The sequence below is a fragment of the Atta cephalotes genome, assembly GCF_000143395.1.
Source record: "Atta cephalotes unplaced genomic scaffold scaffold00028, whole genome shotgun sequence".
Lineage (NCBI taxonomy): Eukaryota > Metazoa > Arthropoda > Insecta > Hymenoptera > Formicidae > Atta > Atta cephalotes.
The window spans coordinates 3,498,122-3,514,596 of NW_012130092.1; the positions used below are offsets into that span (position 1 = coordinate 3,498,122).

The 16,475-nt window shown below is 25.4% G+C and overlaps 1 protein-coding gene across 1 annotated transcript in view; it reads left to right on the forward strand.

Annotated features, from left to right (window-relative positions):
* Nucleotides 1-3,314: 3,314 nt before the first annotated feature.
* The window catches only part of LOC105620753 (Niemann-Pick C1 protein), a 23,537-nt gene continuing 10,376 nt past the window's right edge, over nt 3,315-16,475 (forward strand). Inside the window, exons 1-8 of the mRNA XM_012202244.1 lie at nt 3,315-3,446; nt 8,913-9,264; nt 9,402-9,694; nt 10,933-11,125; nt 12,757-12,888; nt 14,810-14,929; nt 15,031-15,248; nt 15,448-15,749. Coding sequence (XP_012057634.1) covers nt 3,315-3,446; nt 8,913-9,264; nt 9,402-9,694; nt 10,933-11,125; nt 12,757-12,888; nt 14,810-14,929; nt 15,031-15,248; nt 15,448-15,749 — 1,742 coding nt within the window. The remainder of the gene's footprint in view (nt 3,447-8,912; nt 9,265-9,401; nt 9,695-10,932; nt 11,126-12,756; nt 12,889-14,809; nt 14,930-15,030; nt 15,249-15,447; nt 15,750-16,475) is intronic.

Here is a 16,475-nt window from a genome sequence, read left to right on the forward strand (position 1 = left end):
AAGGAACAAATCCTTTGGGAAAATTTATTTGAGAAAATCTGAAAAATTAGAGAAAGAATAAATTTAAAAGAAAATTCAAGAAATATGAAAAGTATATTTGGTGGAAAGGTTTATTTTCAATTTTGGCTTAAAGTAATCTTAAAACTTATATGTAAGAAACATTTAAAAGAAATAGAGGAGTTCAAAAATTGTGAAAGTAAGCTTGTGTTAACAAAATTATTTTATTAGAATGCGAATAGAAATCTTCAGTACTTACGTTTTTTATTTTGTCTTGTATAGATCTTATAAATTTTATTTATGAGAAAATGTAGTACTATCGTGATTCCATTTGATAATGATATCGCATACTGCCTTTTACTTAAAAATTTCAGAGGTGCAAATGAAAATAATAAAATCTTTGAATTTTTTAAAATTATTTTAAAGTTAATCTTGAAATAGCTTAAAGTTCTTAAATTATTTTACATTATTTTAGACTAATCTTTTATAAATTTAATTTATTTCAAAATTTCTGAAGTAATATAAATTCTTATTCACTTTCTAAATTTTAACTTTATTTGAAGTATCTCAACAAACTCTCCCTTTGTTTATAATTCTATTTATATAATATGATAATTCAATCAAATATAACTAAGTACAATATTTTAATGAAACAATATTTAATATCTTTCTCTAATTGTACTTTAGACATCGATTTATTACGGTCGACGCATTCCTATTTCATGATTCAATTCTACGAAACGTTTATTGTTTATGATTCAAGAATATTTTACCAACACGATTATACGTTATATACATATATACGAGGTGATTCACATTATTTAGCTTATATTATAAAAAAGGATATTTTTGCATAACAAATTAAAAATCAAAATTACATGTAATAACAAATTCCTTTTTACAAACAAGAATTTGCCTCTAAAACTTTTTTTTTAATTTACTGGCTTAATATATACTTTTTATTATCAATATTAATATACACTTTTTATTATCAATATTAATTATCAATATTAATTTTCAAATTTAATTTTCCAGAAATATAAAATTCATATAAAAAATGTTATTTTATATATCGAATCAGTTTCTTTTCATATAATCAATATTTTTTCCGTTTCTTAAGTCATAACAGATAATGTTAAATTTAAGAAATTTATCTGGAGATATACTGGATAATTTTATATTATATTTAAGAAAATTTATCTCTAACGGATGTACAGATAACCTCGTATTTAAATAAATTTCTATAAATCAATCTTTTTAGATTAAAAAACAAATTTCAAATTTATTATTCATTCTCGTTTATTTCTTTTAATAACTTTCAACAACTTTTAAAAGTCATAGAAAGTTGCTAAAAATCTTATAGATTATGTAGCACTTACATGGCAGATTTGAAATTCGTTTCAACCTATTTCATTTCTAAGAACAAATAATGATTCACTTATACATATATAATTATTCATTGCTGTTCTCGGCGGAACTGTAAAATGGACAGATAAGAAAAAATATAGATAAAGCTTTTCAAGATAAAAAACATTGTTTATTATTTGATATACATTTCTATTAATCTTTTTATTTTTCACTTTGAAGAAAAAAGATAAATTTCTTTCTTTGCCATATAATATTGTAATATTTTATTACTTCTCTCAAAATAGAAACTATTTTGATATTATGACTCTAAATGAGGGATAAAATAAATAAAAAGAAATTTTACTAATATTAGCAAGATTTTCAAAACTAAATTTAATTATAATTGATTTTGCTATATATATCCAATTTGTACATTTTTTATTGTGCCAATAAAAGCGTAATATAGCTCATATTATTGTGCTGAGCGAGCCGGATTCGCGTAGTCGTGGAATTTGGCATTGTGCCGAAGACTCAAGGTAACCGATCAGCATGTGATGAATCTATATGAACACTTCTCGAAACATCAAACTGTGAACATTATTGCTTGCTTCTTGTGCGATGTTTATATGGTATCTATCCCACTGTATAACTGAATAACGTTTATTAAGTTACATAGCAAAAGCTTGCTTAATAAAATGTAAATTTGCAATTACACAGATATTATAATGTAATATTTACAGAAATGGATGCAAAAATCTTTGATCTTTTTTAAAATATTGATAACTGTTCAATTAATTTTGATATAGTCAAAACAATAACGATATAGCAAATCATATTCATCTTATATATCAAGTAAAGTTTGAAAAAAAATTATTCAAATAATTGAGAAATATTCAAATAATTGAGAATAATTGAGAAAAATATTTCAGTTTTATTATTTGAAAAAATTATGTATTTTAAAAATAATTGTGCCCCAAAATACAAAATTATTCCTAAATAAGAATAAGAAATGTTGCAACATGAAATATTAATTATATATTCAGCCCAATTTACCTTAAAATTTTTAAGTCAAACAGAAATATAAATATATGATTTAATCTTCCGGAAATGTTTATCGAGTATTGGAAAAGTAATCGGATAAGGTTATCTGATTTGTTTCTTCAATATCTGTCGACATCTCAATCATATTCTTCAAAGAAAATAAATAAAAAAATATCTCAAATTAGATCTAATTTTTGATAAATATCATTTAAAAATTTTAATCTAACAAAACTATTACGTTATACCAAATTAAATCGTACAAGTGTAATTATTCTAAAATTGTCATCAGTTCACGATATTGTGTAATATTTTACAATTTGCTTATCAAAATATCAAGCGCAAAAGAAACATACTATAGAATATAGAATTATTCGGAATTATTTCGTCTTTCTTAGAAAACAAATAGAAATTCAGAGAATAATTGAATAATTCCGAATCCATTTTGAATAATTCCATAATACATATCCTGGAGGTCTTATCTGAGCGCATCGAAAAGTGTTGAGAAGTAACAAGATACGCAGTTATGCGCGTGATTTATATCAAGTTGAGACGCGGCGGTCACCGGATTAATAACAGCCGATCATCGCTGGGTGGCGCTCGTGACGGCGGCGACCGACGACAGTCGAACTAAATCGAACCAAGTCAAGCATCGCACGACGGCCGGCGACGAGTACTGGCGCTACTAAACTAACAGTCGACGGCTGTCAAGCGGCGAGGTTGATCGTAATTATTCGTGTGGCTTAAACCATTACAAGACGAGTTGAGCCGTCAAGGAGACGTCTTGCGCGAACATTGTCGAAGGAAATGTCCCGCGTGCAATGATCGCATTGCGATACGTGTACGCATCGAGTCGAGCTTGAGGTTAAGTGTATTGTGCTTGATAACAGAGAAAAGCGAATTCAACGGGCGGTGTAAAACGTATTAACGCCATGCACTGGACTAGAGTAACGACTGCAACTGCAGGCACGGCCGCTTATCGAAATTTGATAGGCGCAGCCGTAACACGTAACGTTCTTCAGCCCTTATTATTTCTGTTGACTTTGTCCAGCTTCGTGAGCCTGGTAAGTAATCTTGCATATAAGGACAATGGTCTCAAATGTATATACGCCACATCCTTTCTACGACGCTCATGTTACACGCACGTCGCGCGTGCGTCATTTCAACGCTCGTTTTCTCGGCTCTCGCTCCCAGTTCGCGCTTGTGAGAACGCGAGCACACACACACACATGTACTTCCACACATGGTATATAGATATTACCGCACTATATACATCTTTCCATACCTGTCTATACACTGTCCACACCCCAACAAAGTAGAATCAACGCTTACGCGTCGCGTGACGTCATCTCGGCTGATCGCTGAGAAAGCCTATAGCTGCTTTTCCTGTCTCCAAGGAGTTCGTTCAATTGAATTTATTCCCTCTGGTCGCTATCCGAGAAAAACTTGTCATTCTGAAATACGCATCAATGTTTTTCGTGTTTGTGGATCGAGGTCGGGAAGATGTTTTTGAACAGATTTCCACGAATTAACCTACTCGCTTTCGAAACTGTCACGTCCTCGAAAGAGAAATCCTATCGACATATTACTCTGCAGACAGGAGAAATATTCTAGAAGATTTATTTTGTAATATTAATCAGTTGATTCCATCTCTCTTTCCTTTTCGTATCCTCATCGCTGATATTGTAATACGAATGAAAGAAGTTGATGTAATTAATTGTTCATAAAATTAAGTGCTTAATGACATTAATGATAATTAACCATTTACTATCGGACAAAGAACGATTTACATATTGCGACATACATGCACATAGCATCTCTATATCATTTAATATGTCCCTTTCAACTTTAGCTTTTCTTTTTTAGAATGTAAGATTATACTTGTGGTATACACATATATAAAAGCATGCTTTGAAAATTAAAATAAAGAGAAAGTACAAAATAAATATAATGAGTCTCCATACATAGATATTTAATGAATTAATGAAACTAATTTAAAGAGAATCATGTTGATGTTTTAAAAAAGGAGTAAAAAGTATTTAATAAGACTTATTTTTGTCTATATAGTGTTGTCTGTATTTTTAAATGAGAGAAAAAGAGAATGTCTCATCGTTTCAGTTTTTACATTCATAATTTTTAAATTTTTTATTCCCCTTTTTTTCTTTCTTTTTATAAAATCAAAATTCCACAAATTTTAATTGCTTTATTTTTATCTTTGTTTTTACTTTTATGTTTTATTTAATGTCAATTGTATCATATTACGTACATTAAAATTTATTTATTTAGTTTATAGCCTTTCTTAGCACAATTTCTTTTATTTTAATTGCTTTAATTAATTTTTATAGAAATTTATTAAATTATTTTTAGAAAATATACAAAATTATGTTAACAATTATGTTTCTTTTAATTACACCTCCTTGTTTAAAATATAAGACTCGGTTCGATTGTACTGAATATTTGATTTACAATGTATCCTATTCTAATTCTTAGAATTAAAAATAGATGGAAAATCAATTAAATTAAGATTAGAATTGATCTACATTGATGAGTCATTCTACATCAAACCGAACACTTTTAAAACATCGTTATTTTTAATTTTTTTAATTTTCTGGTATATTCTACAGATAAAAATATGAGACACGAGTTTCGCGAAAAAAAATTTGAGATTGTTTTTGTGAAGTTATTCACGTTTGTAAGTTGCAGAAATTCATAAAAAACATCGTTTATACGAATTCAAATTAATACATCATCGAAACCACTAGTCATACAAAAAAAATCAAGAAACTAATTTTAAAGATCTTAAATTGTTATATGGATGGGTTATTTGTAATTTATTATTATTTTCATATAAATAAATCATTTTCCATTTGTTTACAATTTTTATTAATATTTTTCATCATCAATTCACCAATTAAAAAATTTTGTAAAAATATATTCCCATTTCAATTACGAAGTAACCCCGAAAATTACAAAATGGAACTCGAATGGAATGTATAGTTAAAAAATTCTGTGACGGTGCAGTTTCGCATACGTATGTGAAAAAAATAGCTTTACAAAAATATATACATGTATTTGATTTTTCATTTGCTGCTTGTTTTCTTTATGGCTGTGCTAATTTTAGTCTTAAACTAGCACAGCCATAAGTGTACTTTGCTGACAGCGAATCAACTGGAGTAAAAAAGTCGGGAAGAGAGCAAATAATTAGCAAAAAAATAGCAAAAAATATGGTATAAGTCGCGTTCGATTGTGCTGAAGTGGCTGTGCCAGCTTATAATAGACGTTAATTTAAGATCTTTAAAATTGAATGCAAATCTTTGCATTTTTTTGTATTAATGATTTCGATGATATAATAATTTGAATGTTCGATTGCATGAACGACATTTTTTATGAATTTCTGCAAGCATGAATAACTTCACAAAAGAATCTCAAATTTTTTTTTTTGCGAAACATGTGTCTCATTTTTACCTGTAGAATATATCAGTAAATTAAACAAAAATTAAAAATAACAATATTTCAGAGATGTTCGGTTTGATGGAAAGCCTCTGATAGAAACGGGCACAAATATAAAAAAAGATAAATTTGAGTAAACTTGAAATATTATACAATACTTGAGTAAATTGAATCGAGATTAGAAGTTAATTTATCATTGATAAAGAATCGGGTCTAAACTAATAATATGTAAAGATAATATAAAAATTAAAAGCATATGCTTTGAAACTATTGAGGAAAAAGTAAAAAGTATAAATATATTCGGTTTACAGATTTAATGAATTAACAAAATTAATAGCCATTGCTATGAATCATGCCTATAATTATACTAATAGTTATACTAATATAGGAAAGAGCAGACTTAACTTAATAACATTTTTTTTATTTGTTACTTTTTGTATCTCGCAACGAGAAAAAGAGTTTTAATTTTCTCAGTTTTATACTTTTTTAAGAGCTTAAAGATTTTTAGAGTTTAATTCTTTTCTTTTTTTTTATTATTAAAAAAAAATCAGAATTTCACGAATTTTCTAAAGATCTTAGAAATGTATTAAAAAGAGAAACATGTCCAACTTGTTAATCTTTGCATAATAAACACAAATTCATTGTAGATAAATATTATATACATATATAATACAGCAATAAATATATTATGTATATTAGGCCTACGGAGAAATTATTTTCATATAGAGTTATCCTGATTTCTCAGCGTCTGAATTTGTATTATGGCAGGAAAAAGCTAAAGTGTGATTAGAAACAAGGCTATTGTTAATACTAGTATTCCACTTAAATGAGATTCCTTCTTAGTTCTTACATCAGACTAGTATACTTAAGACTAGACTTATTTAGAGATTTGTGTAACTGTATGTCATTATTGATGAAATACATGTGTAAACTTATGTAATAAAAACAGTTTAAAAAACAGGTTTTTTCTTTGGAGTGAAATACCAGTTTTTTAAAAAAATATCAAAATCTTGAAAAAAAGTATAAAATATATTTTTCTTGAGATATGTCGTTAAAATACTCAATATCGATGTTATTTCAGTATATTTATCATTTTGTGTCTTTATAACTTTATGTCAACATTTTTGCGTTGTTGCAGAGTTCAATAAATTGATTGATTCAATAGATTGATTTTTTCGTAACTGGATTTAATTGCATGTTTGTGGCTTACTTACCATTTAGAATTAACCATTGTTCTGCAGTTTTGATTATTTATAATCATCTTTATCAGAATAAAAAATTTTTTAGATGAATGCAAAAACTTTTTTTCACATCTAGAACAATAATGTAGACTTAAATACTACAAAGAAAATGTATATACGAGTAAAAAAACTTTTTATAATCGGAGTAAAAGCAGATTTTACTAGAGATTTTTTACTCAAAGTTTTTCTAGTTTTTTCAGTAATTCTACATATAACGAATATTATATCGTTATGTCATATTAAATGTATTATTAATTTTTCTATGCGCATGCATTACGCAAGACAAATTATCTAACAATGATATTTAAAATATGCAAATTAAATTGTGAACGCAATTTTTTACTACATTATTAAAATCGATAAGATTATAAATCACACAGGTTTTTTGTAAGTTTCATCGAATCACTTATTGGTTAAAAAATATTCTGTCGGCTTATGCAGGGTATAATTCAAAGTATAAAATCCATTGCGTGACATAACTTCTTATAAACGAATGACTCATGCGAAGAGCTGATACCGAATATCATTTCTCGTGTAATGAACAAGTGCACTATTTTATTTTCGTGCATAACTAGTATTATTTCTTTCATTTCTTTTTTTTTTCTCTTTATAGAAATAAATATTTGTTTTAAATAAAATCTAAAATAATATAATAAAAGAGAATAAATATTTTTCCTAGGATTTACAATAAATAGTAAATCTAATAAATATTAAAATAATTTAATTAAATTTCTTATCGATAAATAAAGCGAATATATATAATAATTCTATATAAAGTAAATGTAATTACACACACATACAAATTTTCCTTGGAAACTAAAGTTATTAATTTTACTGAGTTTTTAAAATATATATTTTTTTATATATTTTCTTTTTTTAATTTAAAATACAAAAGCAAGAAATTATTTAAATTAATGAGATAAACGACATTTTAAGAAATATTTGTAAAATATTTGAGAATTTTAATAATTTCTGTGTTTAATAAATGTTTAACAAAAATGTCTATAAATACATATTTATTTTTATACAAATATCATTATGTACACTTAATTTTTATCTATTTGAAAAATTACAATCTCTAATTTTTTAAATTTCTTTTATTATATTTATTAAGTAATTTAAATGTTATTGTAAATAACTACTTCGTGTGCATGCAAGTGTGTGTGAAATATTTAATTAATTTTGTTTCTATTAAAAATAGTATCACATTCTTTCTTTGTTAATTAATGCCTTATTTATTAGAAAATTAAATATACTATTAGTGTAAATTTTAAATTAATTTGAGATAATTAAATAATATTGTTGATAATATTATTTAATTATCTCAAATTAATTTTAAATTTACTCTAATAGTATTTTATTAATTTTTCACTGGTTATGTACATCATTATATATGTATAGGAATATCTTTTGAGAGGTAAGAAACAAATCGTCGTTCCTTTGTTGGAGTTCTTCATTCAATATTATATTTTATATTAAGCGAATTAAATCATTAATTCAGCTCATTGACTCAAATAAATCTTATCAGACTTTAATACGTAGGTCATGAAGAACTCAATTAGGAAATGTCTTATGTATAATATTATATATGTATAATTTATATATGCCTTGTGTGAACGCAGTCTGCGAAACTTCGTTAAACAACAATATTTTAATCCGTTGTAAAATACTATCTAATATATTCATAGTAATACATTATTGGCAGTAGATATATGTAACTGTAATGTATAAGAAAAATATCTCAATGTACAAGAATTAAAGCTAATTTTATCGGCTGTTTTGCTTTTCACAAAATAATAAATTATTTAAAGGTCTGAACATATTATTATTTACAAATAGGTTGTCAGTGAAGAAAATGATCATTGCATATGGTATGGAGAATGTTACACGGATGCATCTATGCACATAAAAAATTGTATTTATGATGGGCCAGCAAAACCATTAAATTCTGAAGGACAGAAATTGTTGGCTAAGCATTGTCCACATTTGTTAGTAGATGAGGGCAAAGGAATTAATACTTGTTGTGATACAAAACAACTTACTACATTAGACTCAAATATTCAGCTTGCGTCAAATTTCCTAAAACGATGCCCTAGCTGCTTAGATAATTTAGCAAAGCATTTTTGTGATTTCACATGCGGTGTTAACCAAAGCAAATTTATTAACGTTACGGAGAAAGGTGTGGCAGATGGTAATTATTATATTTTATCTTTATATATTAAAAAAATGTTTAAAACTAATATCTTATAGTTTTAATATCTTATAGTCTTAATATCTTATAGTTGCAACATTTTGATACGTATTTTATTATTTTGATTTTCTTTTCAGGTGTAGAATATGTTAATAAAATAAATATATATATAACGAACAAATATCTTGATGGAACATTTAACTCGTGCAATAAGGTGTCAGTGCCGAGTACGGGGCAGTTAGCATTGGATTTAATGTGTGGAGAATGGGGAGCGAGTAGATGTACTCCATTGAAATGGTTTCACTTTATGGGTGATGCGGAGAATAATGTTTTTGTACCTTTCCAAATTACATATATAAATACTGATAATCCTGTCGGATCATTTACGCCATTAGATCCTCCAATCACACCATGCAACAAAGCATTGAACGTTAGTATTACTTTTAAAAATAGTATATAGTATAATATATATATATATATATATATATATATATATATATGTATATATTTTTATATGATACATTTTATATGTCTACAATAATACATGCGAAAATGCTTTTTAAAATCTATATAGTTCAAATATCATCTATATATTACAGCATAAAAAACTTAAATAAGCAAACTATGCATTCATTTGCTGTGAGTTTTTCATTTATAAGAATCTGCTAAATATTGATAAATCACTTTTATTGTGAATATAAGTTTTCTAAAAAAATTGTTACCTTATGTCTTACATCGAATGAATTAATTATGAAAAAAGAGAATAGATTATAATTATTCAAATATACAATGATACAAAACAAAAATACAAGTTATTAGATTTTTATTAACGTATGATTTTTATATTTTTTATCATTCTACGATTTAACGATCAAAAGATAGACAAGTCTAACAAGTTCTCATCATAATCAGTTATATAATATATGTAAAAAATATTTATAAATGTTAATTTAGAATCTTTGCTGATGGATGCATATATTGCTGGATATTAATATATTTTTTATCATTCTGGAATTTAATTGTCAAGTAGTCAAAATAAACAAGTTAATTATATTATATGTATATGTAATATTCATTGGATAAGATTAAACAAGCTGTTTTATTTAATTTTTTTTACTTTAAATCTCTATGGGATAGATCCTTCATTTAATAAATTTAATAAAACGTATGCATAAATAATATAACTTTTATATATATCATAGAATCCAAAATTTGAATATTTAAATATAATTTTTTTTACATTTATAAAAAAATATTAGATCTTTTAAATTAAAAAATAAATATAATATAGCAAAATTTTTTCTCAATATTATTGTTTTTAAAGTTTTTAAAGTCATAAACGATATTTTTAAATGAAAAAATTATATATTTTTGTTTTCTTATAATTGATATTAAAATGTAAAATTATTTAATTTAATTTTAAAATAATATAGATATAGTTATAAATGTTTAGAACAATTGAAATTGTATATTACATACATTTTTAATGTCTATTAACTTAAAAGCTATTAACTTCAAATTCTATTCAGATATTTTATTTGGCAGATCACTCTGTCATCATGTAAAAAGTATATATGTCTATAAATAATTTTTTATCAGGTACAAATAAAATAACATAATAGGAAAAGAATTAAAAAGATTATTATATGTCTAACTTTTTTTTTATAGAAAAACACGCCAGCTTGCAGCTGTGTAGATTGTGAACAAAGTTGTCCAACACCACCACCGATGCCTCCATTACCAATGCCATTTTCAATATTTAGTTATGATGGTTATGAAGTTATAATGACAATAATTTTTGTATGCGGTTCCTGCCTTTTTCTTCTGTTAATGATGTGTTTCAGCCATAGGAAACGTATAGGTAAGAAATTAATTCGATTTATGCACATCGAAATTATATTCTTTAAATATATGTATATATAAAGGGATTTTATAATTTTTATTATTTAAAATATCTCTATTACACTTTCAAAAATAGAAGAAATATCTAAAGATGATTATTCAGTTTGATATATATTATTGGTTGATAATACTTTTTCCAAAATATTTTTTTTTAGATTTATATGTTTTTTTACGGTATATGTTTTTACACAGTATTACAACCAATTTGACAACGTAAAATGATACAATTTTCAAATAACATTGAAACTAAAATTCACGTGTTTACATCCATTTTAACTTTTTTTTTTTTAGAGAAAAAATATTGTAAGGTTTTATCATTGAAGAATATCTTACTATGAGTAAAGCAATAAACAACTTAATAATTCAGTATGCTTGAAAACAACATTCACTGTACTTAATAGTACAGATGTTTAGTAATAAATAAATGCTCGAAATAATTGCCCTAGACTTTAATACATTTGAGATTCCTGTCAAGGTTGAGTTCGGAAACATCACCCAGATACCCCCGTATATCATATTATCCTCGTTTAAATTGGATGAATAATAAGGATAAAACGATACACGGGAGCACTTGAATGATGTTTCTGAACGCAGCCCAACTGTAATATGTCTTTTTGAACTGAATATTTCATCGAATATTTGATTTTATTCTTCAAAGAAACGAAGATATTTTAGATAATAAAGATCAATATGTATATTTTATATACATATATATGTATATCTATATCAATGTATGAAAATATACATATATATATATAATTGTTACTAAACATAACAAATTATGAAAATGGAAATTGTGTTTTTTCAATTAAAGCTATTTTTTTTTATTATATTTTGCATATAATTATTTTTAAAAAATTTATTGAATATGTTAGTGACTAATGTAGTTAATTTGTGTTATTATTATTAATCATCTCTAAGCGAATATGTAAAATAAGGGCGGAGATAAGAATTGATTATGTGATTAAAATTTATTCTAATAATTCTTAGATTTTATTCTTATATTTTATTGCTATTTTTTGTTTTTTGTGAGGTCTTTTTTTTGCACTTATTTTATTTAAAGCTTTGAAAAACATAAAATAATGCTAAAATATTAATATTTTGTTTACAAATATTACTAAAAAACAAACATTATTTTTGTGAGAAATATTAAAACAATTTACCAATATGGTTTATAAATTAATATAAAGATAGCCATATTCACACACAGAGTTATATAAAATTGGCAAGATATTACGTATTAATTATTTAAGTATAGTTTTAAAAAAAAAATAATTTTTTATGATGAATGCGTGTCATTCACTTCAGTTCGTGAAAAATATTTATTGCACATTTTTAAATTTTTTTCTTAGAAGTGTTAATATTTGCACTAACTTTTTGTTATTTTATGAACTAATGTATATGGAGTTTTATTTAGATTGTAATAAGTGTGAATTACTGATAAAATAATTTTTCGTGTGTGGAATGAGTTTTTATTCTGTTATGACTTGAAACATATAAACTACTTGAAGCATATGTGATTTTCATATAATACTTATGTCATACAAAATAAGTACAGACTATAGGTTGTGTATGTGCGCATATGTATAGTTGCACGAGGAGAAGAGGTAGGAAGACAGGTGGGTAGACGGCTAGCTGCCGGATTACACCACTCAGGAGATGGTGCTCGTATTGCCCTCGCCGCTGATCAAGAAGACAGTCCACTTCAGTCTAAGCGTTCTAGTAGGTTTTTTCGATTCTAAAGCTCTACTATCTTCGATGTGTTCGTCATTGTTGTTTTCCTATTATAGCTTTTTTATTGCTTTACAGCTTTTGTCTTTCGCTTTATTTTCAGCCCTTGCAGATCGTACCTGCCAGGATGTCAATTGCGCATTAGACAAATTTTTCACTTATTTTCACAATTATTTGCACTTGGATTTATCAAGTGTTTTTAGCACTAAGCTATACATATCTTTTGCAATGCAATACTGCATATTTATATTACGTGACAAATTATGATAATTATCTATTGCACTAAAAATTTTAACGCTTAAGATTGACGCTTGAAAAGTTTGCATTTTATATAATTACTATTACATAAAAAAAGCATGAACTTGATGAGTTATGTTCCGATAATATATTACGCTGTATAATTTTATAATTTATATACAATATTCACGAATAAGTGTTATAAACACAACATAAAAAAATATTTTCAAGTTTCTAAAGCATAAATTTAATTAAAAGTAGGAAAAGTAGTTTACAAATATCATTTCTCTGCTCACAAAAATTGTGTTGCAAATATTTTATATGTTTTATGTTTTTAAATTGTATATTTTTTTTTATAATACTTTATGTTTTGCATGTTACAATATGTTATGTATATGTTCTAGGCTTTAAATAGTTAATTAGAAAATAAATAAGATGTTCTGTTTATAAATTTAATCAAGAAAGAATTTCTCATCAATAATATTAAAGAATGATTTTGAAAAAAAGTGAAGCAAAATTAAATTTTGTGTGTTCATATAGAATATGTTATATTCAAACAGGTAATTTACTTGACTTATGAAAACAGTTAAAAAATAATTTATGTATAGGTCGTTTTATTTATCGTATCTAGAATATTAATGGAATGAAATATCTAATATTATTGAAGGGAACTTTTTTATATCTTAACATTTAGTCATATTTATTCTAAATCACATATTACTTTTCAAGCGTTTCCTGTAAGTTAACAAAATCAATAATTTTAGTAATCTAAAAAAATTTGATTTCTTATAATTTTATGTTAATTTCAATTAAAGAACTATATCTATGTAGGATGTATACTAAGTACGTTAAAAGATATTAAAAGATGATTCCTTACACAAATTCAAGACAAAAACTTCATATAACGATATGGACAGAAATGGCTTAGTTTTCAAAAAAATAAGGTGTCAAGAAATTTTATTTTTTTCAAAAATCTCGAAAACTATTCAAGTTATTTTTATGATACTATAAACAGCATCTTCAAAATAACTTGAATATATATTATGCAAAGTAATTTCATCAAAATATAGTAATTCGAGTGATTTTTGAAATTTAAAAAAAACAAAATTTTTTCTTCAATTTTGACACCTTTATCTTTGAAATTAAGTCATGTTAAACATGAAGTTTTTGAATTTGTGAGAATTATTCCTTAAATCTTTTAGTCTACTTAATCTACTTTTAGAACTTAAGTTTTTTATAAATAATGTTTTTATGTTCAAATTATGCAACAATTGGTTACTTGTAACATTACTATGAATGTTTTCCAACAATATACACAGATGATACAGTATAACACTGTCTTACACAAAATATTCCAACTGTGACACAGTGTTATACTACTCGACACTAAAAGCAGAATATGAGCGTAAAACACATTAATATTATCACTTTTCAAAAAAATGTTAAACTGTGAAATTAAATTACGTTCAACAAATATCTTACATAGTAGAACACACAGTGTAATATTCTGTATCTTAGCTGGAAGCTAACAGCCTATTTATAATATTATAATTACAAATGATAGAATAATTTACAGCACTTTTGCACTCAAGATTGTTTAAGCTACACAATGGTACTTAATCGAATATTTATAAACCGTAAATTTATTATATTTAATATAAATATTTTTTTATAGGTGTTATATCCTCCGATGAGTTACCAGCTGGCTTTGATCAAGAACAGTCCACTTTCATTGAGAAACTTGGAGCAGGTACTGACAAATTTTTGCAAGAATTTTTCTGCAAATGGGGAACAGGTAATATAATTTAAATTTTATAATGTAATTTACATAAAATTAGATTATGACATTATTATGTTGTTTCATATTTGCCTACAATGACTAATATTCTTTTACAGTTTGCGCTTCTCGACCTTGGTTAATACTTTTCCTTGGCTTCTTACTGATTGTTGGCTTGGGACATGGAATAAAATACATGAAAGTTACTACAGATCCTGTGGAATTGTGGGCATCTCCGCATTCTCGATCGCGCATTGAGAGGGAATATTTTGATAAACACTTTGAACCTTTTTATCGAAATGAACAAATTATTATCACTTCTGTTGGCTTACCGAATGTATGCATTACTAAAATATATTAGAGTATCTTAAGTTTATTTTTGTATATATAAAAATTAAATTTTTAATATATATCTACAAAATAAGAAAAGCAGTAATATAATTGTTCCTTATAGAAATAGATTATATGTGTATTAACTTCGATTCATTATATTTTGTAATTCTTTATGTTATATAATTGTTTAATGTTTATTACAGGTTGTACACAACACATCCAACGGACCAATTGTATTTGGTCCCGTGTTTAATGATACTTTTCTAAAAACAATCTTTGAATTGCAAGAAGGTATTAAAAGTATAATTACTCCTAACAACTACACATTAGCAGACATATGTTTCGCTCCTTTAACTGGACCATTTACTGGCCCAACGACTGTCTCGCATTGTACTATTCAAAGTATTTGGGGTTACTGGCAAGACGATTTAAAAAAGTTTGAAAACTCAGAAGAAGAAGGGAATTATACAGTGAATTATTTGGATCATTTTAGAGTTTGTTCACAGTAAGTAATAAAAAGATTATAATATTATTATTTTATATTATTTTATATTATATTATTTTAACTCTTTTTTTCTGAAATATGGATTTTCGAAACAAGTTACTTATCCTCATATTCTCTCACTGTCAATCCTTAACTCTCTTCGATCAATCTTGAATGAAATGCAAACATGTAATGAGGATTAAAAACATATTGACTCTTACGAAATCATATATCATGTTGTATTCATTTAAGGTAAACTTCCCAACTAACACATAATTTATTATTATTAATCTCAAATGCTCTTTTTATTACAATATTATAATTTAGTTATTTAAAAATTACAATTAAATTATAATATTATATTAAAAAAACATTTGAGATTAATTAATAATAAATTGTGTTAGTGTTCAGACATAGATACATGTCCGGTCACTGGGACGTTTATCTTAGTTATATTTATGAGAATAACCTAAGTAAAATTTAAAGAATTGTAGAAACATACATAGTTATATATGTATAAAATATGAAAGTTATATATTATTAAATAAAAATGAAAAACTTTAAGGAATATTTATGTTTAATATATACAGAAAAATTAATATTGATACAAAGAAACAAACAAACTGTATTTTAGTGATAAGATCTACTTTAGATAAATTTTTTGACATTGATATAAAAAAGTAAAAAGCTGCGATAAACTTTAAAATCAATTATTTGAAGAATATATATATATATATATATATATAT